Consider the following 25,044-nt stretch of genomic DNA (forward strand, 5'->3'; position numbering starts at 1 on the left):
AAGCTCCGTAGTGAACGTGGAAACACCGTCATCTTCTACAACATTGATTCACCAGTAAAACCCATGGAGTTGGATCAATGACAGAGGATGAAGACACTTGTTTTTACATTCAATTACTGATATTTTTCCTGAAAAAGTCAGTTTTTCGTCAGTTCTCGGTTTTTGATATAATAAACCTCAACTTTAATCTGAGCTTTTATGAACATCCACGTTAGTGTTTCTCAATGGGGGCGGCACAGCCCCCCAGGGGACATTGGGACAATGTTGGGGGGGGCGTTTGGAGGGGGGCGCTGAAGCACAAATGGGGGGTTGGGGGTGTTAGTCAATGTTATTCATCACAATGTTTAAGTATTCATATCAGAAGAAACTTTGTTTCCAGCGCTGCTTGTGCTGCCGCATTCGCACTACCAAAATTTTATCTCAGTGGTGAATGTATGTCTCCTGTACCCTCCAACCCACCCACCAAGGTGTTCCGCGTTGAGGTCTGTCACATTACTTACTTACTTACTGTACCCCTCCTCAAAGTCCCCCCTCTCAATAATTTGTTTCGGAGGGGGGATAGATGTCAGGGTGCAACAAGGAGGATAATGATGAGATGAGGGGCATTACCTTCAGAGCACTGTAACCCAGCAGGCAGCATGATGACGTAAGGGGGTGTTTGTTCAAAAAAGGTTGCAAACCACTGATTTACATGATCAGTGAATGAAATATAGGAAAATAGGGGATTTTCACTGAAAAAAAAACGCAAAATAGAGAAGATAAGACCACAGGGTTATTCAAAAAGAATGAACCGATTTCATGACGCATTGCTTCAGTTCTTCATGGAATGAGTCAGTGACCATTTGAAAGAGGAGTTTTCTAAGTTTGAGCTTTTTTAAATGAAAAAGTGCCCCAGCGTAGGATTGGTCAGAAGGGGGCCCAAGACTTTGCTCTTTGTGCTTGGCCTGCGAGATCCCCAGACCTCACCGTGTGTGATTTTTTTTCTTGTGGGGATAAGTAAAAGATCATGTTTATGTTCCACTGCTACTCACTAACCCTGATGACCTTAAACATTGAATAACAACAGTGATCAACTCAGTGGATCGTGATATGCTGATACATGTCTGGGAGGAATTCTCTTATCGCATAGATGTTGTAAGAAAGGAAATAAAAGCTGATTGTGAGTAGAATACTTGGGACTTGGCTGGAGTTTTCTATTGCTTTTCTTTTATAAAATATTGCGTAATGAAATCGGTTCATTCTTTTTGAATAACCCTGTAAATAGGGATATAAGAAAATATTGGTTTTGCAATATATCGTGATATTTCATTTCACAATACTGTATTGATATTAAAAAGTACTGTATCAATATTTTTAGGTATTTGTTCAAATGCAGATATTGTGGAGGTTCATTTTGTTTGTTTTTTTTAATATTTTATTTATTATTATTTAACCCTCTTTTATTAAATAATGTTCGTGCCTTTGTTTGGATTGCACAAAAATAATGTTCTGATGTTAGTTCTGAACTAATAGAATATGAACATTTGAACAGGATCTTAAACTGTAATGTCTGTAAAACATAATTTCAGTTTGAACACAGGAACATTTTGTGATATAGCATTAGATCCTGTTGTGATCAAATAAAAAATGTGTTTAGTATTTGTGCATATTTCTGGTGTAATTCAATTCTTCAAGGAAATAATCATTTTTACAAAATGGCCTTTTTAACAGTATCATGATATATTGCGATTTATCGTATCACGATCCTAGTATTGTGATTTGTATCATATCCCCAGATTCTTGCCAATTCACCCCTACCTACATAATAAATGGTTATAAATCACTTAAGAAAGACTGGAGAAAAATTAATTTGAGAAGTGCCACAAAAGTCGCTCTGGGTCTTTCTGGGTTAATGGTAAAAAGGCCTGGTTGTTACAAGAATGTTTATCTTTTTGTTTTTATCTCTCAACACTTTCACTGTCCTACTTCTACACATGTCATTACAATGTTTGCTCCTTATGTTTCCTCTCTCAGGTCAGATCCAGGAGGCGGAGCCAGCAGAGAGGCGGGGCCCCACAGCCAAACGGCAGCGACGTCACCGTGGCTCCTGTTAGCGTTCCAACCACAGCTGCCGGCGACAATACTTCCAGGTGAGGACAAACATTCAGCATGTTTTCACACAGTAAACATGACGGGGCTGCAGTCATACATGTTCAACCACGTCTGAGAACACGTGTTATGCGTTCAAGGTGGAGGAGAAACAGACCTGTGTGTGTCTACATACAATGGACTGTTTTTAGAAAGTGTACAGGGTGGGGAAGCAAAATTTACAATATTTTGAGGCAGGGATTGAAAGACAGTGTTTGACCAATTAGTTTATGGAAAGTCATGAGAATTTATTTGCCACAAGAAAACTGACATAATAGAAAATGTTTTTATTCTATGTGTCCTCCTTCTTTCTCAATAACTGCCTTCACACGCTTCCTGAAACTTGCGCAAGTGTTCCTCAAATATTCGGGTGACAACTTCTCCCATTCTTCTTTAATAGTATCTTTAAGAAAGTCGACATTGCTGTGTGATGTTCTATCGGTAGCATGTTCTAAAACGCCCCAAACAGCAGAATCCAGAGGGTTTAGATCTGGGCTAGAAGGCGGCCATAAACATGATTCCCAAAAATTGCTAAAGTTGGATTTGTTGCTGTTGTCAACAAGTGTTTTGGTGTTCTTGTGTAAGATTTTAACTTCAAATCATATTTTACTGCATTTCTAACGCTCTTGTTGTCTACCTCAAGTTCAATTGCCATTTTTTCTCATGGATTTGTTTGGATCCTTTAGGATTTTGGATTTGAGAGCTTTAATAAAAGCTTTGGTACGTTTTTTGTTGCTTCCTCCACTTCCAGACTTTCTCATAATAGTTTTGCTCATAGTCATTTTCTTCTTTCCATTATAAACAGTCTTTATGGACACTCCAACTATTTTTGAAATCTCCTTTGGTGTGACGAGTGCATTCAGCAAATCACACACTCTTTGACGTTTGCTTTCCTGATTACTCATATGGGCAAAAGTTTCTGAAAAGGTATGGATAATAGTGTTAGGTATGATTATGACATCAATATATGTTTGGTTTCAAAACAATTGACGTAGTGCCTGCTGAGAAAAATCAACTAAATGTTCATTGTAAATTTTGCTTCCCCACCCTGTACGTGACAGCGTTTCCACACAAACTCAGGACCACCACAGGAATTCTCAGTCTTTGCGGCAACGCCATTCTTTTTCCTCATGCGTCTCTGCTTTTGCTTTGATTAATTTTATCACTTCTTCCTCCTTTCATTATCACATTTTCTTTCTGCGCTCATAGATATCTAACAGACAGGACCATTTGATGGGATGTTTGAGCACCAGATTGACTTGATCCCTTAATGTTCTCCCTGCAGCCACAGCCAGCGGGCCGCCAATTACCCTTTGTACGTGCATAATTTAGGATCCAATTGGAACATGAGATTATTATTTTACCCAGAGGCCTTTTGTCACTCAGCCGCCTGTCAGAGCCCTAGACGTTTTTATTGCTCGCACTGATACCTCCTCTCAGTTTTATTTGGCAAATTCAGTCAACTTTTTTTTCCCTTCTTCTTTTTTCTGGGAATTTGCTGCTAGCATCGTAGAGTTTTTCTCAAATGTCAGCCAAGTTTTGTAATAGTGTAAGTGGTTTGACTTTCCTGAGTAACACGAGACAAACAAGAGATTTATATATTTGACACAGTAATACTTCTGAAGCTCAGTCACTCACTAATGTAACTTCCATCTTAAATATTTTTTGGATCATCGGGCAAAAAATCTATAATTGCATGTGATTCAAGTGAGAAGAAAAAAAACACCTCTGTACTTTTTCTTTAATAACTAAGTAAACTTCTTTCGATATCACTTGTCACACATAAAATCATAAAGTACTTTACAATAAAAGAATAGGGTAGCATAAAAATATAAATACACCAATTAAAGTAACACAGCATTAAAATACATTGCATTAACCTCCTGAGACCCAGCAATGCATTTGTGTCTTCTGTAGGGGACGAGAGTTTCACTGCTTTATTTAAAAAAAAATGTACTGCAAAGGACATCCCATAAAAAAAATCCACCATTGCTGGAGGACTGGTAGAAAATTGTTGATGAAAATTCACAAAATGGAGAGATTAATATTTATGCCGAGGCTGCAAACTGAACTTTACATAAGAAGATAAGGGCAAATGGATTAGTTTGTTTAAATACAATTAATGTGTGGTTTGTCTCATAGTCCTGTGAAATACTATATAAACTGCTGCGCTAAAAATTCAGTTAATTAAGTAACTTGATTGCTATTTCATAACTGTAACCTAAACTATCATTACTATTAGATTGTGACTATTATCTGTTGCCAATTGTTGTTTATGTTCTGTATGAAAAAATGGTTAAAAAAAAACCTAATAAAAACAAAGTGTAAAAAAACAAAAACAAAAACGTGTTTCCAAACAAAACCATTATTTAATGTAAAAAAGGCAAAACTTTTACTTTTTTGGGCCTCAGGAGGATATAATAATATACAATATAACAATATAATAGTATATATAATGTAATAGTAATATAATAGTAATATATAATAGATATAATAGTATACAATACAACAATATAATAGTATAAATATAATATCGTAATAATAGATATAATAGTATACAATATAACAATATAATACTATATATAATATAAATAGTAATATAATAATAATATATAATAGATATAATAGTATACAATACAACAATATAATAGTATAAATATAATATAGTAATAATAGATATAATAGTATACAATATAACAATATAATACTATATATAATATAATAGTAATATAATAATAATATATAATAGATATAATAGTATACAATACAACAATATAATAGTATAAATATAATAATAATAATAATAGATATAATAGGATATAATAGTGGACAACAAATTACAACTTGCAATGCATGGGTACATGCACGTCATTTAGATATTTAGGCTACGTTCAGACTGCAGGCAAATGTGGCCCAAATCCGATTTTTTTTTTTTTTTGCCCATATGTGACCTGTATCCGATCTGTCAAAGACAGTTTGAACAGCACAAATCGGATTTTTTTCCAAATCCGACTCATGCCACTTTCGTATGTGGTCCTAAATCCAATACGGATCTCATATTTTGTAATGCGACTTCAGTCTGAACAGCCAGGTCGCATTTATCCGACCTTTACATCATCGAAATACGACAAACGTCACAATTCTGCGTCCCAGGCAGAGGAGCGTCGAGGAAAACATATTTACTTAAATAAACACAGTGCGTGCCTTCATGGTCACATAGTACGTCAGGACCTCTTTTATGCATGCGGGTCACTTCAGGGTCACATTCAGTTCATAGCAAAAACTGATAGAAGTCACATTTAATGTGTAATATGAACGAGCACACAAAAAATCGGATTTCACCAAAAAGTTCGAACTGTGCGTTAAAACCTGCTGTCTGAACGTAGCCTCAGAGTCTTTGTAAATCCCTGCAGCTGCATGAGAAGAAACAGAAAGATGAGCTCCTTCAGTGCAGCTCATACTGTTTATTTGCCCACTAGGTTTTCCCACTCCTCTCCCCGTGTGTGTGTGTGTGTGTGTGTGTGTGTATATGTGTGTGTGTGTGTGTGTTTCTTTTTCAGTATTGCCAGTTCCATTTTGTACCGTGCTTCGGGGCATTTGAGTAACTCAGTCAGTTGTTTTCTATTCCTCAGCGTCTTGTTGCTGTTGTTTCTTGTAATCAAACCAGCTGCTCTTCCAGCAGCACTTAGAATTTCACAATAGACTCCTAATCCTGTCATTGTGATGTTGTTTTTTTTTTTTTTTTTTTCTGACAGGCACACCGCTCGTCACAAAAGCCTGACACTCTCATGTTAGTGATGTGTGCGTGTGCGTGTTTGGAGCATACTTGTCATTCCTCGCAGCTTTTGACTACTTGCCAAGTGGTTTAGGTTGTTTTAACCAGGCGGCAGGTCACTGGGGGTCACCAGGGGTCACTACAAGGATCATTGTAATTTGGGGGCAATGGACTGAAGAATAGGTGCTGAAAACACACGTCATCTTTGCAAACAATACCAAACATGATGAGCATGACAATGATTTGACAGAATGTGTAACAAGTAGAGAAACAGTCAAAAAACAGAAAACTTAGTCAAATACAGATATATTGCATTTTTAATATTTTATACCTTAAACAGTGAGTTCATTTTCAGATGTTGAAGTCCTTTTTTCATAGTTGTTTTTTCTTTTTATAGCAGTTTTCCTAATTCTTAACTCTAAACTCCAACTGTGAACCAAAACTACATCATAGTTTTATTTGTTTATATTGTTTAGTATAATAGTTTATTATATATTGTATAGCTTTTTATGCTTATTCTTTCAATTTGGATTTTAATTTCTGTTTAGATTCCACTAAAATAAAACAGAAACAAGTAGTTTGTATTTTAACCCTTTCATGCATGAATTATGAGTTGTAAAAATGTCCACAAAGCTGGACGCTATGTGTTTAATTTTTGAAGCAAAGAGACATGTATTTACTGGTATACTGTGTGAAAACTATGAAATAAAAATATTCTAATGCTGCTAATTTGATGTTTTCTCACATTTTAACATACTCTAATATTGGTCATTACTCACTACATGGAGATAATATGCAAAAAAAAAAAACTTTTTGTTGTTAATTACAGTCTAATAACAATAACAAGCAATTGATTTACACTCAAACATGTTAGATCGGGTTTATCAAGAACAGCAAAGTTACAGTAATGTTATCAATTGCAGTGTATGGGATGGTGCATAAGCGTCCAAAGTGTTGGCTGATATGGAACTAAAAAAAAATCCATGAATGTACAAGAGAACAGCTGCAGAATAACTGTCCACTGGACTGACCACTATGCATGAAAGGGTTAATTTCAGGAGTTGACTGCCTACTCCGTTCAGTCATTTCTTAATTCATTTGAACATTTATTTGACTTATGCAATGTTACAATAAATGTCACAATATTAATTTCCATCCAGAGTTGCATTAATTTTTCCTCCACATCTCATATTGATGATAGAGTCAGGCCACTGTGTAAAGTCTGATCATTAATCCTTAAATCTGGCACTCAAAGGTCACAATAAATGACACAATAAATAATTTTCCGATATTTGCTTTGTAAATCTTTGTAAAGAATTCATCAAATGTGTAATTAGTGATCATTTTAACAGAGATGGGAATGAGTGGAGCGTCCAACTAGAGCTGCACGATATATCATTTGAGCACCGTCATCTAACCTTGATATGATTTCACTAACCGGTCAGTACTGGAATGATTCTGGTGAAACTTTTGTGTGATATCCATGCACTTTTATGATTTTTCATGTTTTGAAAAAGTTTCTGTCAGGAAAATATAATTCACTGCAAATTATGCATTTATTCATTTATTAAAATGAACTTTTCTACTACAAACAACAGGTACAATCTCAACCAAAAAAAGTAGGAACGCAAGTATAAAAGTACATAAAGTCAAGGTCTGAGTAAAAAATCTCAGTTTTGAAAAAGTCTGGAGTTTTTTATTTGGATAAAGAGCAAACACCCTGTGTATAAAGTGTTGTGTTTGTGAATGTAAGGTCTTAAATGTAACCAAAGAGACCTTAAAAAATGCCTTAAAACAGACATAAATCCAGCTTCCTCTAACCTGCACAAACCCTGGAACCTTTAATATCGGTGACATTTTTTCACCTCTACTTTTAGTATTTAGTGCAGTCACTGAGATATTACTGTAAATACTGCACTATTCTGCTGAAGCCAAACAAACACACTGTGGATTAATGCTCAGACACTGAAACATTTAAACTTCCCTCTTGTCTTACTTTACTAATTTAACCCATAAAGACCCAAACAGCCACTGGCGATCAAAACCATCTGCTGATCTAAAATGTTTCATAACTATTGATCCACTAATCCTATCAATCCATGTAAATAATTGATGTAAAATGCAGTTTGTCATCTTTTCATGGTCATTACATATAATCTATTTGGACGTTCAGAAGGCTCCATAGTTACCATGGAAACACCCTCATCTTCTTCAACATTGTTTCACCGGTAAAACCCATGGAGTTGGATCAATGCCAGTGGATGGACACATGTTTTTGTGTTCAGTTATTGATATCTTTGCTGAAATAGTACATTTTTCTCCAGTTTTCTTTGTTTTTGATATAATAACCCTCAACTTTAATCTGAGCTTCAGTGAACATCTACACGATCAGTGAATTAAATATAGGAAAATACCTGATTTTCACTGAAAAAACGCAAAATAAAGTTTAAAAATCATCTCTATGTGGTGTATTTGTAAGGTTATACATTTATGTATGTTCCGCCTGTAAAATGCGCCCTATCTCACTGTAACGAGCTATAAACGTTTGCTAAACAGCATAAAAATCCTGTGACAGGTTCCGGTAACAAAAAAAAAAAAAAGGAAAATAAAGAAGATAATATTACAATAAATGGGAATAAATCACTTTAAGAAAGGTTAAATACAGAGAAAAAGTCACTTGTGAACTGCCATAAAAGTAGCCCTGGGTCTTTATGGGTTGAAAGTGGTGTCCTAACAGGCAGAAAGGATTACCTCTACCTCTTTCTACTCGGCTTAAATCAACAAAATTCAGCCGCAGTAAATATTTTAATTGTCTTTGTCACATCAGTTCTGTGTAACTTATGTGTTAATTCTATCCAGGGTTCACACGTTGCACCAGGACTTGGGAACTAATGAGCAACCATCAAAGAAAAAACCACGTACAGACCACTGACATCTTATCAGCCTCTGTTAAGTGTCCTGCTTTGAGGGGGTCAAAGTTCACAGTTCGGTGCCCTTACTCAGCCCTAAAGGTCAGACTGCTCGAATACCACGGTCACTTGACATTATACCATGACCATGTGACATATCTGCGGCTGTACAGTAACCGTCGAGGCATCCTAACTGGCTTTGTTTCTCCGTCTCAGAGGAATCCGCTCCGAATTATTGTCAGAGACGTTGAATTTGGGAAGAAGCCGATAGACAAAACACGGGAGTGAAGCTGCATGATGGGAACTTTTAGACAATAGTAGGAATGCTCTGCGGTCCACGGTGGTATTTGAGTCACAGAGGTTACGCCGTTTGTCTGCCTGCCTGCCTCAGCAAGTTTATACCGACCGGATAAAAACGATCATCACATCTGCAGATCAGGGGCGGGATTTCATTTATCTTATTTAAATGCAAATTTGCGAGTGACAATGCATGGAATGTATAACCTTTACATTGGAGTCTCACGTCTCAGTTTCCATAGACATTGCACTTTTACTACATCTCCACTGTCTGCGCTTTAAATTTCCTTTTCCCCGGTAGAGGAGTGGTGTTGGACTGAGTGTAAGCACCCCCCCACCCCCAGAGTCAATGCAGCACTGTAATGAGGTAACCACTATGCAGGTGTTTCCTGTGGTGTGTTGGCCCGCCTGCACCTGAGGATAAAGGGCATATCACAACACTGTGGAAATAGAGTTGTAATCCTGTGTGACAGCTGGGGGAAGTGAAGATGGAGAGGAAGACATTACTCTCGACGGTGTTTGCTTTGTAACATGTAACGCTGATGTGACAAGTTGAAAGCAAAGCAAGTCTAGACCATCCACTCCTACAAACTGGTCCACCGTTCACAAAGGGGTCGTCAAATACAGTACGGAATGTCTTTCACAGTCTTAAATCTGCAGTGGATCTTTGTACCATATAAAGTCCAGGGTTCCCGCGGTGCTCTTAAAAAGTCTTAAAAGTCTTGAATTTTCCGTGCTTAGCTTGTATCTTACTGGTCATTGGTGAAAAAGGAAATCAACAATATAATAGGAATGGACTTAAACTGCCAGTCAAAAGTTTTAGAACACCCCGATTTTTCCAGTTTTGTATCAAAATTCAAGCAGTTCAAGTCCAATGAAAAGCTTGAAATGGTACAAAGGTAAGCGGTGAACTGCCAGAGGTAAAAAAAAAGAAAAAATAAAGGTAAGGTTAAACAAAACTGAAAAATAATGTGCATTTCAGAATTATACAAAAAGGCGAACAAGAAATGGGTTAACAACTTAAAGCAGTTCTGCAGCAATGGAGGTTGATCAAGCCTCGAAAGTTGGTGCTACCAATTCCTACAGGTGTCTAGGGATGGGAATCGAGAACCGGTTCTTTTTGAGAACTGGTTCCCAGCAGCTCGATTCCTTGGAATCGTTTGCCTGCCTGCTTAACGATTCTGCTTATCGATTCCGCCTTTGTTGCGCATGCGCAATGACGTCACGCTTACACTGTATTGTTTTGGTTGGAACGTAGCCAACATAGTGTTGAGGCATAAACGGTCTAAAAAGACAACACCAGGTCCACTGGAACACTTGCAAAGCTTCCATGTCTTCAAAAGGGTGGAATCCCTCTAGTATGCTCAAACATTTGTCCACAGCATGTGACTCATTTACAGGAATGTCATGTATTTGATACGCAACTTAGCGACACTTGTGAATGTAGCGGCAGAGTGAACGCCGGGCCCGTTTCCGGTTCTGGTGCAGGCAACAAACGTCAGACCCAAATACAAGTTTCCGAAGGTAGGGGAAAGGAAATGAGGTGCACAACAGCAGGAGACGAGCCGAGTCGAACCGCTTCCACATAATAGAAATGCGGCAATAGAGGAATTAGTAAAGCGTCTTTAGTTTTACTTTCACTAGATCCTGCTGCCGCCGCTGCCACACCCCCACCCCACCCCCGAACCGGGCCCGGCGTCATCTGTTGTTATTATTTATACATACTGTATATGTTATATTTTCTGTGCAGAGATGGAAATATAAAAGACAGTCAATGTAAACATACCCGTTTGTATTCTGTTATTCCCTCGCCCAATGAGAATCGATAAGGAATCGGATCGATAAGCAAAATAGATAACGGAATTGGAATCGCTAAATTCTTAACAATTCCCATCCCTACAGGTGTCCCAACGTTTGTGAATTCCTTCCAACCCCCTCTGTCTGCATAAAAGTAGTGCTGGAACACACTTTGGTACCATACCATTGTGATCATTATTTGAACAGTATTGTTCTGCAGAAAGTAGTGTGTTACTATAAAAATGGAAAAGAGGAAAAGGCGATTAACAATAGAAGAGAGACGGACCATCAGAACACTTACAAATGTAGGTCTGTCCTACAGAGATATTGCCAAGAAAGTCCAGGTGTCAGTAAGTCCAGTTTCCTTCACCATCCAAAGGCACTCAGAAACTGGGGGAAAAGCTGACAGAAAGAGCCACAACAGAATCAGAAGACAAGTTTATGACAGTCAACACCTGGAGTGAGAGGAGACTCACAGGACAACAGCTTCAAGCACATCTCAATAGTGGTCATAATAAGCAAGTCTCAGTTTCAACTGTGAAGAGAAGACTTCCAGTTGCAGGTTTGATGGGTCGAGTTGCAGCAAGAAAGCGTATGCTGAGACTTCAGAATAAGAAAAAGAGGTTTGGCTGGGCCATGAAACACCGCCAGTGGACTACTGAAGACAAGAAGAAGGTGTTATGGGCTGATCAAACATGTAACAGCCCAGAATCTCCACCTAAATAGATGTGTTTTTCTTCCTCTTTGAAATGTATTTAGAGTGTATGTTTTTGCTAATGTGAGTTTTTTGTAGTGGCTGGTATAAGAAAATATTATAAGGTGATGCAGAAATGTCAGTAAAAATGGTCTGGAACAGCACTAGAGTCAGCAGCACACTTTTACAGATATGGTCAATTGATGATTTGTCCCTTCTAAAAAGTGTAGGAACAGGCATATTGATGATAAAAGTTTCTTAGAGAAATACATATGAATGGTTGAATTGATAAGCAGATATTTTAAAGCCGCTTAAATCCACTAAATCGCTTGTTTTTATGTTTTATTTTTGTGTCTTCAGATCCGATCAGACGTCAGAGCATAAGTTGAAGCAAACACCTCCAGGATCTACTGGTAAATCCACACATCGCCGTAGCAACCACAGCCTCATCCACCCCATCCGAGTCCGATCCCTCCGTCTTTTCCGAAACGGCAAGACCCCGGCGACCCAGACTCCTGTGTCCTCCTCCGTCCTCCCTCCGTCCCTGCGTTCATCCACCCTTCCTCCGTCGTCCTCCGTCCCACCGTCCAGCCCTCCAGGACCGGGCAGGGAGCAGCAGAAGCAGCAGGTCACGTCCAGGACGGCCTTCATCAAGTAAGAATTAATGACTTTACTCCAGCACAGTAAAATAATTAGACGCAGGCATTTCACAGGGGATGAAAATCACATGCAGAGCCCGCCCACACAGCCTACGGGCATAAACATTTTACAATTTAATCTCAGGACTGATTTGGTATTTTAATTTACATCCCCAGACAATAGGACAGAACTAATTTGTCTTAAATGTTTAAAGACTTGAGCTTCATTTTTATTTAACCCATAAAGACCCAAACAGCCACTGTCGACCAAAACCATCTACTGATCTTAACTGTTTAATACCTGTCGATTCGTTAATTTTATCAGTACATGTAAATAATTGGTGTAAAATACAGTTTATCATCTTTTCATGGTCATCAGATATGACCCATTTGGACATTCAGAAGCTCCGTAGTTACCGTAGAAACACCGTCATCTTCTACAACACAGGTGTCAAACATGTGGCCCGGGGTCGAAATCTGGCCTGCCAAAGGTTCCATTCCGGCCCGCGGGATGAAAGTGCAAAAATTAACCTGAACAGTCCAGGTTGTCCAAATCATTTTGGTTCAGGTTCCACATGCAGACCAATGTGATCTCCAGCAAAAACAACACAATAACCTATAAATAATAACAACTATAAATTTTCTTTGTGAAAAATTACGTGGAAAAAAATTAAGTGAATAAAATAAGATTACACTGTGAAAATATTTACATTTACAAAACTATTCTTTCACGATAAAATGCAAATAAATACATAAATAAAAACAAAGATGAACAACCCGAAATGTGCAATTTTAACAATTTTCTGCCTGTTACTAAATGTTTCATGCATTTATGGATCCACTGTGATCTGTATTTGTTTTAATAATAAGAGATGGAATATTGTAGAAATTGTTCAAACTTTAGTTCCAAACTCCAAAATTTTTAACAATATTCTGCCTGTTACCAAATGTTTATGGAACACTGTGTGTAATGTACATGTATAAATAATAAGTCGAGGCATAATATTGTTAAAATTGCTCTAATTTTTCAAATGAAATTTCTGTCTTTTCAGGGTATTCACCTTTGTTGTAAAATGTGAATATTTTCATAATTTAATTGGGGTTTTTTTGTACTAAAACAAAATTAAAAACTTTGATTTGTCATTATTTATAGGTTATTGAGTCATTATTTTACTGGTCTGGCCCGCTTGGGATCAAATTGGGCTAAATATGGCCCCTGAACCAAAATGAGTTTGACAGCCCTGTCGTACAACATTGATTCACCAGTAAAACCCATCTAGTTTTATAAGTGTCAGTGGATGGATACACTTGTTTTTACGTTCAGTTATTGATATCTTTGCTGAAAAAGTCACTTTCTCTTTTGTTTTCTATGAACAAGAAACTGAATAAAACAAGCGGGGGTCTAATAATTTTTTCCGCAACTGTATGTCTCTCAGATTTCCCAGACTGGCATTGCCCTTTTATTTATTTCAACCAGACAGATGACAAGTTGCATGTGTTAAATAAATATGACAGAATGCCAAACATAAGCTCCCCTCTGGTCCCGGTCGCTGTAATCTGACCTTATCTTTACTCGCTCTTACTCGTCCAGCAGCTGATGCCGACTTGGAACGAACTGCGCCGTTGTCATCTTGATAAATGCAGAGGTTTGAGGAGATAAATCTGACACCGACTGTTGAACTCAGCCCTTTTTTTTTTACAGATTCGGTTTACCACAGGAGGTACTGTCGTAAGTTTACAGAACCCTACTAGTAATTTGCGAGATCAAACATGCCAAATAAGCCCTTTTATTGGCAGATGACGGATGTCAAAGAAAGCTATGGTCCAGCTCAAAGTACGAGCGGTAAAAGCAGGAAACCACATCACATAGCATATCAGGTTTCCCAACTATCAAAAGAACAACGAGACTGTGTTGAGCTGGTTTGATGCTCTGGTTGGAGGAAGTGTTCCTGTTTTACAGACGGTAACACCCACATCAAACACCTTCCTTCTAATCAGTCCTAAAGCTGCTTCTGTTGAATCACTTAACAGGACAAAGTCAGTCACATGGCCTAAAGTTTGATTGACATGAAAATATTCACTAATACCTGAAAATAAATAGAGTAGAATAGATCTGTATGGTCACAGTTACAGGGACAATGAAAACCAGTTTAGCAGCAAACACTTAACCCTTTAACCCTTGCCATGTCTGTAGTGAGCGTTCTATTGTATGATTTATTGTCAGTATTCCTAAGAATTCAACCGTTTGGTCGATAAGAAAACATTCAAAACATGCTGACAGAATAGACCTTGTTCTTTCCATAGACATCTGAGCATGCTCAGTTTACCCCCTGCCACCGGTGTAACAGGAGGCAAAAAAAGAGCAGTGGATGAGACCGACTCACTGTAAAAAATAGACGGTTTGGGCTTTTTTAGCTTACCGGCCGACAGGCTTCTTTATGATGATGTCAACAAAAGTTAGTGAAATTATTTGGATCCAGATCTGATTCTGGATTTGGTGCAACTTCGAGAAATGTCCCCATTATAAGTGATAAGAAGTGGATCGATGCAATAACTCAGTAAATATAAATGATATCCAGTGTAAATTTCTACAGTCCAGCCCTGATGGGGAGATGACCAAAACATAATGTCCACATGCTGATCAGGATCTTCTTCTGGATCCGGGAACTTACGGAAAATTTAACATGGGCTCTTATGGTGAAAACATTTCAATCGTCTTCTTCTCCGAAACTCCAGTTCTGACTGACTTCAAACTTGGTATACAGCTTCTTTATGATGATGTCAACACAAGGTATTGAAATGATTTCCATCCAGATCTGATTCTGGATTTGGTGCCACTTTGAAAAATTTTCCCATTATAACAGATAGGGAATGGATTGATCCAATAAATCAGTATCATTGATATCAAGTTGGAATTTGAATTTTTTACAGATCTGATTGGAATATGACCAAAACATGGGCTATTTCTGTAATAGAATAAATACTCAGAACTGGGTGATAATAAATGGCATCTGGATACATTTCCCAAAGCTTTTAATTTGGCCGGTAAGCTACAGGGCCATTGGTCCTATTTTTTTTTTTTTTTTTTTTTTTTTTTTTTTTTTTTTTTTTTTTACACCGTTTTCATTGTTGTTTTTTACCCTCAGCTACACTGGCCACAGGGTATTGTCATCAGTTGGTCGTCCATCCGTCCGTCTGTCCAAAAACTTTGACATGCACTGATAAATCAGGCCACTGGGGGCACTAGTGCGCCTGATAAGACAGACCGAGGGTTTTCAAGTGCACTCACATTATGCTTTGTTTTTACTGTTGTTTGCATTGTTGTGGTGATTTTCCTTTTATACGGTATTTTTACTGAGTTTTGACCGAATAACTGCTTTTTGTAGATCAACCAGGTGTCAAAAAGCAGCTGGACTGATTTAGAAAAAAAAGAGCCCAAAACAAAAACTACTGGAACACAATTCAAATCCTTGTTGTTCAGTGTGTTCCAGTTCACAGTTCATGTTCAACATCTTAAATCTCCTATTAAATATACATTAAGTGTACATTTAAGTGCCTTACTTAGTAAAAAAAAAAAAAGAGAAAAAAAAAAATCCTGATTGATTGATACTGGGACAAAATTCTAATCCTTGTTGTTCAGTGTGTTCCAGTTCACAGTTCATGTTCAACATCCTACATGTCTTATTGATGTACATTCTGAGTGCCTTATTTACTAAAAACCTGTCAAACTTCTATTCCTCTCTTTGTCTTTTTCTGTCATTCCAAACTGTTTTGACCCATAAAACACACAGTCAAACAAAACCACTGAAGAAAAGGAACACAATTATTTCATTGAAATTATGTCTCAGAGGTTAAAGTATGGGGCCATTATTGTAGCAATATTATTTGCAAATGCGTGTGGAGAGTTGAGTGTCCGCATTTCAATCTGTCTGCGCAGTCGGATTTGCAAATGTGTAAATGAATCTGTAAATGCGTGATGAGATTTGTGTGTCCGCATTTCAATCTGTGTGTGTGGAGAGTTGAGTGTCCGCATCTCAATCTGTCTGTGCGCAGTCGGATTTGCAAATGTGTAAAAGAATCTGTAAATGCGTGATGAGATTTATGTGTCTGTACAACAATCTGCAAATGTGTAAAACAACTTGTGTGTGTGTAATCAGATTTGAAAAGTCAAAGTATTTTCACTACAAGACCCAGAAATACAGACAAATCATTGGTTACAAGTCAAGCGGCTTCTCGATTGGCTCTCTTTACACACGTGAATTTTGCTACACTTCTGCTGTGAGAGATCCACAAATCCGCAGCGGGATTTGTCTGTAAAACTAGGGTTTGCGTGCCTGGGCTCAGGCTCACAGGCTCCCTCATTCCGGCTGCGTTCGGCTTTGCTCGTTCTTGTACCTGACGTGAGTTTACGTGAGTTGTGCTTGCGAGGTTCACCAACTGCCACTAAAAATCGAAGACGAAGATTCACCTGGGCAAGGAAAGATGGCTGCAAACGACGAGACGGGTCAGATGTTTGGGGCTACGAATAATGGCCCCATGGATTATTCGTCTTCATCTTTCCTTGCCCAGGTGAATCTTCTTCTTCTTCTTCGACTTTTAGTGGCAGTTGGTGAACCTCGCAAGCACAACTCACGTAAACTCACGTCAGGTACAAGAACGAGCAAAGCCGAACGCAGCCGGAATGAGGGAGCCTGTGAGCCTGAGCCCAGGGCAGCCTAAGCCCAGGCACGCAAACCCTAGTTTTACAGACAAATCCCGCTGCGGATTTGTGGATCTCTCACAGCAGAAGTGTAGCAAAATTCACGTGTGTAAAGAGAGCCAATCGAGAAGCCGCTTGACTTGTAACCAATGATTTGTCTGTATTTCTGGGTCTTGTAGTGAAAATACTTTGACTTTTCAAATCTGATTACACACACACAAGTTGTTTTACACATTTGCAGATTGTTGTACAGACACACAAATCTCATCACGCATTTACAGATTCTTTTACACATTTGCAAATCCGACTGCGCACAGACAGATTGAAATGCGGACACTCAACTCTCCACACGCATTTGCAAATAATATTGCTACAATAATGGCCCCATATTAAAGGGTTAAAGTACAAAAAGACTGTATAAAAATATCGCAGAAAAAAACTGAAAAATATTGGCAATATAAAAAACTACACAGATAAAATGTTAAATATATAAATACTACTGAAATACTGCTAAATACTACTAAAGTATATAAAAAGCTAATTATACTACAGATACATATGTAGAACATATAAGGATATATACAAGTAATAAAGGATATATACAATATGAAACTAAAAACGAGGTGTGTGGGTTGTGATTCTTGCACTGAGGTCAGGTGACTAGTGCACTGTCCATTTGACTCAGGAAGTTTGCAGTTTGTATTTATTACAAAACACATAAAGAGGGAAACTCCACCACACTTAGAAAACAACATTCCTAAGTTAAAATCCAACCTTTTAGTCTGTCGTCAGAATGATATTTAGGGAACAAGTCGGGTAAATAATTGAACTCTGACATTCCTTTTGGAGTCTGTTAAATGTTTGATTCAGCGGAACAGTCATCTCTGACAGCCGTGTACATTTAACTTCTCATTTAACTCAGACAGTTATTAACTTAGGACAGTGTGCACAGTTACCCAGATACTGCACATTTATGTAAATCTATATTTTTCTCTTGGTAATAGTAGTTTATATTTATTATATTTTTATGCTCATTTTCTTTTGCATGCCATTATTATATGCCACTTTGTTTTGCTTGTTTTAATTTCTTAGATAACCCATGAAGACCCAGTGTTACTTTTGAGTCAGTTCCCAAATGAACTTTTCTCTGTATTTAACCTTTCTTAAATGATTTATCACCATTTATCATAACATTATTCTCTGTATTTTGTGTTTTTTCAGTGAAAATCATGTAATTTCCTATATTTAATGTACTGATCATGCAATTTAACCATCGTGCTGAGATTATATTTGAGGGTTATTATATCAAAAAACAGAAAAAAACTTAAGAAAAAGGGACTTTTTTTGGTAAAATGTATCATTAATTGAACTTAACCCTTTCATGCATAGTGGTCACTACAGTGGACAGCTGTTCAAAAGTGTTCTCTTGTATATTCATGGGTTTTGTTGTTTTAGTTCCATATCAGCCAACACAGTGGACACTTATGCATTATCCCATACACTGAAATTCATACCATTATTGTAACTTTGCAGTTCTAGATAAACCTGATCTACAGTAACATGTTTAAGTGTAAAAAAAAAAAAAAAAATTGGCAATTGTTATTAGACTGTAATTAACAGTTTTGTTTTCTGTTTTTTTTTTTTTTTTAAGAAAAATGTTTTTTTTTTGCATATTATCTCCATGCAGGTATGTTAAAATGTGAGTAAATGTCAGATTAGCGGCATTAAAAGTTTATTATTTCATAGTTTTCCCACTGTATATCAGTAAATGCATGTTTCTTTGCTTCTAAAATGAAATGCATGGTGTCCAGCTGAGTGGAAATTTTTGTAACTCCATGAAAAATAGGCTCATAAAAAAATCTAATTGTTTTTTTTTTCCATGCCTAAAGATGAATAAAAACACTCAGGAAAAATTTTTTGATGAAGGTTCTCATAATTCATGCATGAAAGGGTTAAATCAAGCGTCTCCATCCACTGTCATTGATCCAACTCCATGGGTTTTATTGGTGAATCAATGTTGTAGAAGATGATGGTGTTTCCATGGTAACTACAGAGCCTCTGAATGTCCAAATGGGTCATATCTGATAACCATGAAAAGATGAAAAACTATTTTGCATCAGTTATTGACATGTATTGATAGGATTAGTGGATCAACAGGTATTAAACAGTTCAGATCAGTAGATGCTTTTGGTCACTGGTGGATGTTTGGGTCTTTATGGATTAAATTATTCTATTTCTGTTTTTAGCTTACCAGCCGACAAGCTGTAAACTATTGTCATCATGCGGCGTCCGTCGTCCATTACAAAAATTTCAATCGTCTTCTTCTCCGAAACTACAATTCTGATTGACTTCAAACTTGGTATACAGCTTCTTTATGATGATGTCAACAAAAGTTAGTGAAATTATTTGCATCCGGATCTGATTCTGGATTTGGTGCCACTTTGAAAAATGTCCCCATTATAAGAGATAGGAAGTGGATCAATGCAATAACTCAGTAAATACAAATGATATCCAGTGTAAATTTCTACAGTCCAGCCCTGATGGGGAGATGACCAAAACATAATGTCCACATGCTGATCAGGATCTTCTTCTGGATCTGGGAACTTACGGAAAATTTAACATGGGCTCTTATGGGGAAAAAAATTTCAGTCGTCTTTTTCTCACAAACTCCAGTTCTGATTGACTTCAAGCTTGGTATTCAGCTTCTGTATGATGATGTCAACACAAGGTTTTGAAATTATTTCGATATGGATCTGATTCTGGATTTGGTGCAACTTTGAAAAATTTTCCTATTATAACAGATAGGAATTGGATTGATCCAATAAATCAGTATCAATGATATCAAGTTGGAATTTCAATTTTTTACAGATCTGGTTGGAGTATGACCAAAACATGGACTATTTCTGTAATAGAATAAATACACAAAACTGGGTGATAATAAATGACATCTGGATACATTTCCCAAAGCTTTTAATTTGGCCGGTAAGCTACAGGGCCACTGGTCCTATTTTTTATACTTCTCTTAAATTCTCTTGGCATTCAGTGTAGACGACAAAGTAAGAGTTTCATTGTACGGGAAAACCTGTTTCTTTACTGAACGCATGACAATAAAACCCTTTGAATCTTTAAAAACAAGCCTCGTCTCCAGCTGGTGACACTTGTGCCCCGCCCACTCCGACAGAACAGAACCCCAGCCAGGCTCCTGGGTGATTACTGTATCAGCCCTGGTGGTTTGTGACATGCCTGAGTGTAAACACGAACAGGGAACACACACTCACACTGATGTGTTTATGGCCTGTCTAATGGGTTCATGAGATGAGTGTGTATGAATGACTGAAAGACACAATGAGATAATGCCTGTCGGTTTTGTCGGGGTATTTTACGACAGAGCAGGGTGGGGACATCTCCACACTAAAATAGACGTGTAGTTTCCTGTTGAGTAGGTTACGCACCTTCTGTACAATATGTCCTTCCCAGGAATCTAATGGGAGGTGCTGTCATCTCAGTGTTATGTGTTCTAGTGTGTTCGTAAGCTGATTATGTCAGGTTAGTACTGACAATGAGTTGTTGTTTTCAGTACTTTACCCAGTTAAATGAAGGAATTAAGGACATGTAAAGAGTGCATACATTTGTTGTTTTATTTTTGTTTTAACCCATAAGGACCCAGCGCTGCTTTGGTGTCAATTCCAACATTAATTTTTCCTCAATATTTAACCTTTCGTAAATCATTTATCACCATTTATTATAATATTATCCTCTGTATTCAGTGTTTTTTCAGTGTAAATCATGTTTTTTTTTTTTTTATATATTTAATCCGCTGATCATGTTGATGTTTGTTAAAGCTCAGAGTAAATACAAAAGTTATTATACCAAAAACAGACAAAACTGAAGAAAAAGTGACAATTTCATCAAATAGATCGATAACTGAGTATAAAACAAGTGCGTCCATCCACTGTCATTGATTCAACTCCATGGGTTTTACTGGTGAATCAATGTTGTAGAAGATGACGGTGTTTCCATGGTAACTATGGAGCCTCTGAACGTCCAAATGGGTCATATCTGATGACCATGAAAAAAACAATAAACTGCATTTTACACCAATATTTACATGTATTGATAGGATTAACATATCAACAGGATTTTTACTCTTTAAATTCCAGTTTAACTATTTTAATTCAGTCATTTATTAAAAAAAAAAAAAAAAAAAAAACACCAAAAAAAAAAAAAGAATGTTTTTCATATAATAAATAATAGAGGATGAAACATTGGTGATGGTTAGTGTCTTCGATATGTCAACAATTAGCAACAAAATGGATTTGATTACATTAGTATTTTTTCTGTGGTGTCACATACTCCCTCTGGTTACCTTCGTGGACAAAAATGCCCCATTAGCATTATTAAACTGGCATTTAAAGGGTTAAAAATCACAAAAACTGTTGAATGTTTGGTAGTTTTGAGCAGAGCAGAAGTTGTTTAGAGATTTATGAAAAAAAGCAAGAAAAAATGTTGATGCATGATGATTTCATAGTAATTTTGTGTGTGTGTGTGTAACCAAAGTATAGTAAATTTGAGGAGGACATAAGGGTTAACAAATTGAGTATTTAACCCTTTCATGCATGAATTATGAGAACCTTAATCAAGATTTTTTTTTTTCCTGAGTGTTTTTATTCCTCTTTAGGCATAAAAAAAACTGTGATTGATTTTTTTTTTTTTTAATGAACGTATTATTCATGGCACTACAAAAATGTCCACTCAGCTGAACACCAAGCGTTTAATTTTTGAAGTAAAGAAACATACATTTACTGACATACTGTGTGAAAACCATCAAATAAAAACATTTTTTATCCTCCTGAGACCCAGCAATGCATTTTTGTCCTCTTTAGGGGACAAAAGTGTGACAGTTTCACTTAAAAAATGCTGTCCATTGCAAAGGACGTTCCATAAATATAAGTAAATAAATAAATTTATTTGAAAAAACAAACAAAAAAAAACTGTTGCATTGTGCAGTTTCCAATCAAGACAATTGTTTAATGGAAAAAAGCTAAAAATTTTCACTTTCCTGGGTCTCAGGAGGTTAATGTTACTAACCTGATGTTTTCTCACATTTGAACATACTATAATACTAGTTATTACTCACTCAGATAATATGCAAAACAAACAAAACTGTAAATTACAGTCTAATAACAATTAGCAATTAGTTTAGATAAAAGAACAGGAAAGTTACAGTAATGGTATGAATGTCAGTGTATGGGATGATGCATAAGCGTCCACTGTGTCACCTGATATGGAACAAAACTAAAACTAGAAAACTAAAACTAAAACAACAAAACCCATGAACATACAAGAAAACAGCTGGAGAATAACTGTCCACTGGAGTGACCACTATGCATGAAAGGGTTAATATTAAATAGTGTCTTAAGAGGCATTAAACTACTACTTTTTTTTCCCTTTGTCACAAACTAGTAGACAAACTCTGCCAATTCAACACTCTGCTCTAGTTGAACACGGCTTCCAAGTCTTTATGTACGTTCCAAGTTACATTTATGGTCCGTTCTCCGTATACATAAGTCATTTATTTGACTTTTACCGTGTACAGTTCCACCCTGATAGGCAGGAACTGCGTTCAAAACAAATGTATGCAAACACGTTCTTTGGCAGTCGTCATCCTGCAGAAAACGGGGTGTGTTCGGTTAATTAACTCTAATCATGACTTTGGCTGGCTCACTTCAGGAGTTGTTAAAGGATTTGTTTTAATCTGTTTTATATTACATTGCAATAAGTATTCATGTGATGTACTGGCTTGTAATTGCGATCTCTTTTCTGCCTCAGACCCGGCTGTGGTAGATTAATTTATATACCGAACATAAACCCTGTATTTAAGGTTAAACGAACGTGTTGCTCTCTTGTTTAGTGACACGTGAGTTCATAGTTGTGTACAAGGACTAAGTGTTAAAGTCAGTGACACAGTTGCAGTGTTAGAGCAGCAGCAGCATCAACATATGTGACCCCCTGCAGCATGCCAGAAGTGTAATGACTCAGTGTGTGTGAGAGTGTGTGAAAGACAATATCCATCACAGTGTTTTTTGTTTTTTTTTTTGTGCTGCATCTCTAAGGACAAACGGTGAGAAGTTTGTCCAGTGTATAAATATTTGTGAGTCATAAAGATCCAGGAAAGTGCTTCACATCTGTGTCTATACAGTGGGTACGGTTACATGATGTTTTTTAAATCCGATTTATTTTTCCAGAAGAAATTAATCCGGAACTCAAGTACTTTCTCTTCTGTTTACATGGAAATGTTAAACCCGAATAAAGGTTTACATGAGAAACGTTTATTCGGTTCTCGCAGCCCTTCTGTTAGCTTAGCTCAGCATAGTCACTGCATTGCCATGGTCACACCTAGCCAGTTTTTTAAAGGTGATTTGTTGTCTTTTGTAAGTGATTTTGTGAAATCTGATTCTCCATAATTATTTCTTTAGATCTGCGACTTACTGCACTCATACAATCTTGGGACTGTTGTGTTGACGGCAGTTGGAAAATCTTTTTGTTGGAAGGGATGCATGCGCTAAATTGGCTTTGCTTTACCGTTTTAGCTTGGCATTAGTTTTTATTTCCCAAGATTTTATTAGTGCAGTAAGTCACATTGCCATGATTTGAGCCTCAATTTGTGATCATACTGACCCCACTGGACTAAAGTAATGATTAGGGAGAACTGAATTTCACAAAATCCCTCATAAAATACTACAAATCACCTAAATAAGCCTGGCTACGTCTGACCCTAGGAATGAAGCGATTATGCTAAGCTAGGCTTAGCTAAGCTAACGGAAGGGCTGCGAGAACAAGGCAATCGGTGCACTGCAGTACAAACTGATTTGCCCACTTATCGAACTCATTAATATAATAATAATAATGGATTGGATTTATATAGCGCCTTTCTAGACACCCAAAGTGCTTTACATTATTAACCCATTATTCATTCGCTCTCACATTCACACTCTAGTGGTGGTAAACTACATTTGTAGCCACAGCTGCCCTGGGACAGGGGGACAAGACACTTCACAGGGTGAATTGTCTTGCCCAAGGACACAGTGGACTGACGAGGACAGAGCAGGATTCGAACCGCCAACCCTTCGGTTATTGGACGACCCACTCTACCACCTGAGCCACAGCCACCCCCCATTAGTGCATGACAAATGAATTAATAAAAAACAGGTGGTGAACTCTTCCTTCAGGGTTTTCCAGGCTGGTAGATCCCATCAGAATAGCCCACTGGAATGGTTTGGGAAGACTAGACTGCATTGCATATTCTTCCGCCAGCGCAGAATGTGTGCGTCATCGTGACGGGACAAGACAACGAGCATGTGCAGAATGGCAGGAGTAAAGTCCAAACGGAATAAAGGGTTTACATGTCCCAGGAAGAATTTAGTTCAGAATAAAAAGTGGATTAAACCAGTGACTTTATTTGGGTTTAAATTTAATCCGAACTATTCTTTTTCAACTGGAATAAGGTGTTTACATGGGCATCTGAAATAGGATCTAACCTTTAATCAGATTAAACCAGGAATAAAAGTTGTCATGTAAACGCACGGACGGTGTTTTTGTTTTGTTTTGTTTTGTTTTGTTTTTTTTGTGCTGCGTCTCTAAGGACAAAGGGTGAGAAGTCTGTCCAGTGTGTAAACATTTGGGAGGCATAAAGATCCAGGAAAGTGCTTCACATCTGCGTCTATACAGTGTGTGTTTGTGTGTCAGCTGAAGCTTGTCATCTGATCCGGTGTATGTTCAGCGGTGTGGGAGCCACCGTCCCGTCCCATACCCACATCGACACCTCTCCCAGGGGAGCTATGTTTGGGTACACATGTGTCACGTATGTGTGCACACTGCCGAAGCTAATATGCCAGCTTGTGTTTTCTCTATCGCGCTTGTTTGTTTGCGCACTGACGTGTACTTGACTTACACATGCCTCATATACCAAAACACGGCGCCTAACACGCCCGTTCAGATTGAAGTTTTGAGGTCGGTCAGGCAGACTCGTGGATGCGCTACATTCGTACACCCCCCTTCTCCTATTGTTAAGATGCAGGTGTAGGGGTGTTATGTAACAGCGGAGTGAG

At 37.5% G+C, this 25,044-nt stretch overlaps 1 protein-coding gene across 1 annotated transcript in view; it reads left to right on the forward strand.

Moving 5' to 3' along the window:
- Positions 1 to 25,044, forward strand: part of LOC115421520 (rab GTPase-activating protein 1) — a 166,044-nt gene that overhangs the window by 103,233 nt on the left and 37,767 nt on the right. Inside the window, exons 13-14 of the mRNA XM_030137443.1 lie at positions 2,014 to 2,129; positions 11,960 to 12,253. Coding sequence (XP_029993303.1) covers positions 2,014 to 2,129; positions 11,960 to 12,253 — 410 coding nt within the window. The remainder of the gene's footprint in view (positions 1 to 2,013; positions 2,130 to 11,959; positions 12,254 to 25,044) is intronic.

The sequence above is a fragment of the Sphaeramia orbicularis genome, chromosome 6 (assembly GCF_902148855.1).
Source record: "Sphaeramia orbicularis chromosome 6, fSphaOr1.1, whole genome shotgun sequence".
Classification (NCBI taxonomy): Eukaryota; Metazoa; Chordata; class Actinopteri; order Kurtiformes; family Apogonidae; genus Sphaeramia; species Sphaeramia orbicularis.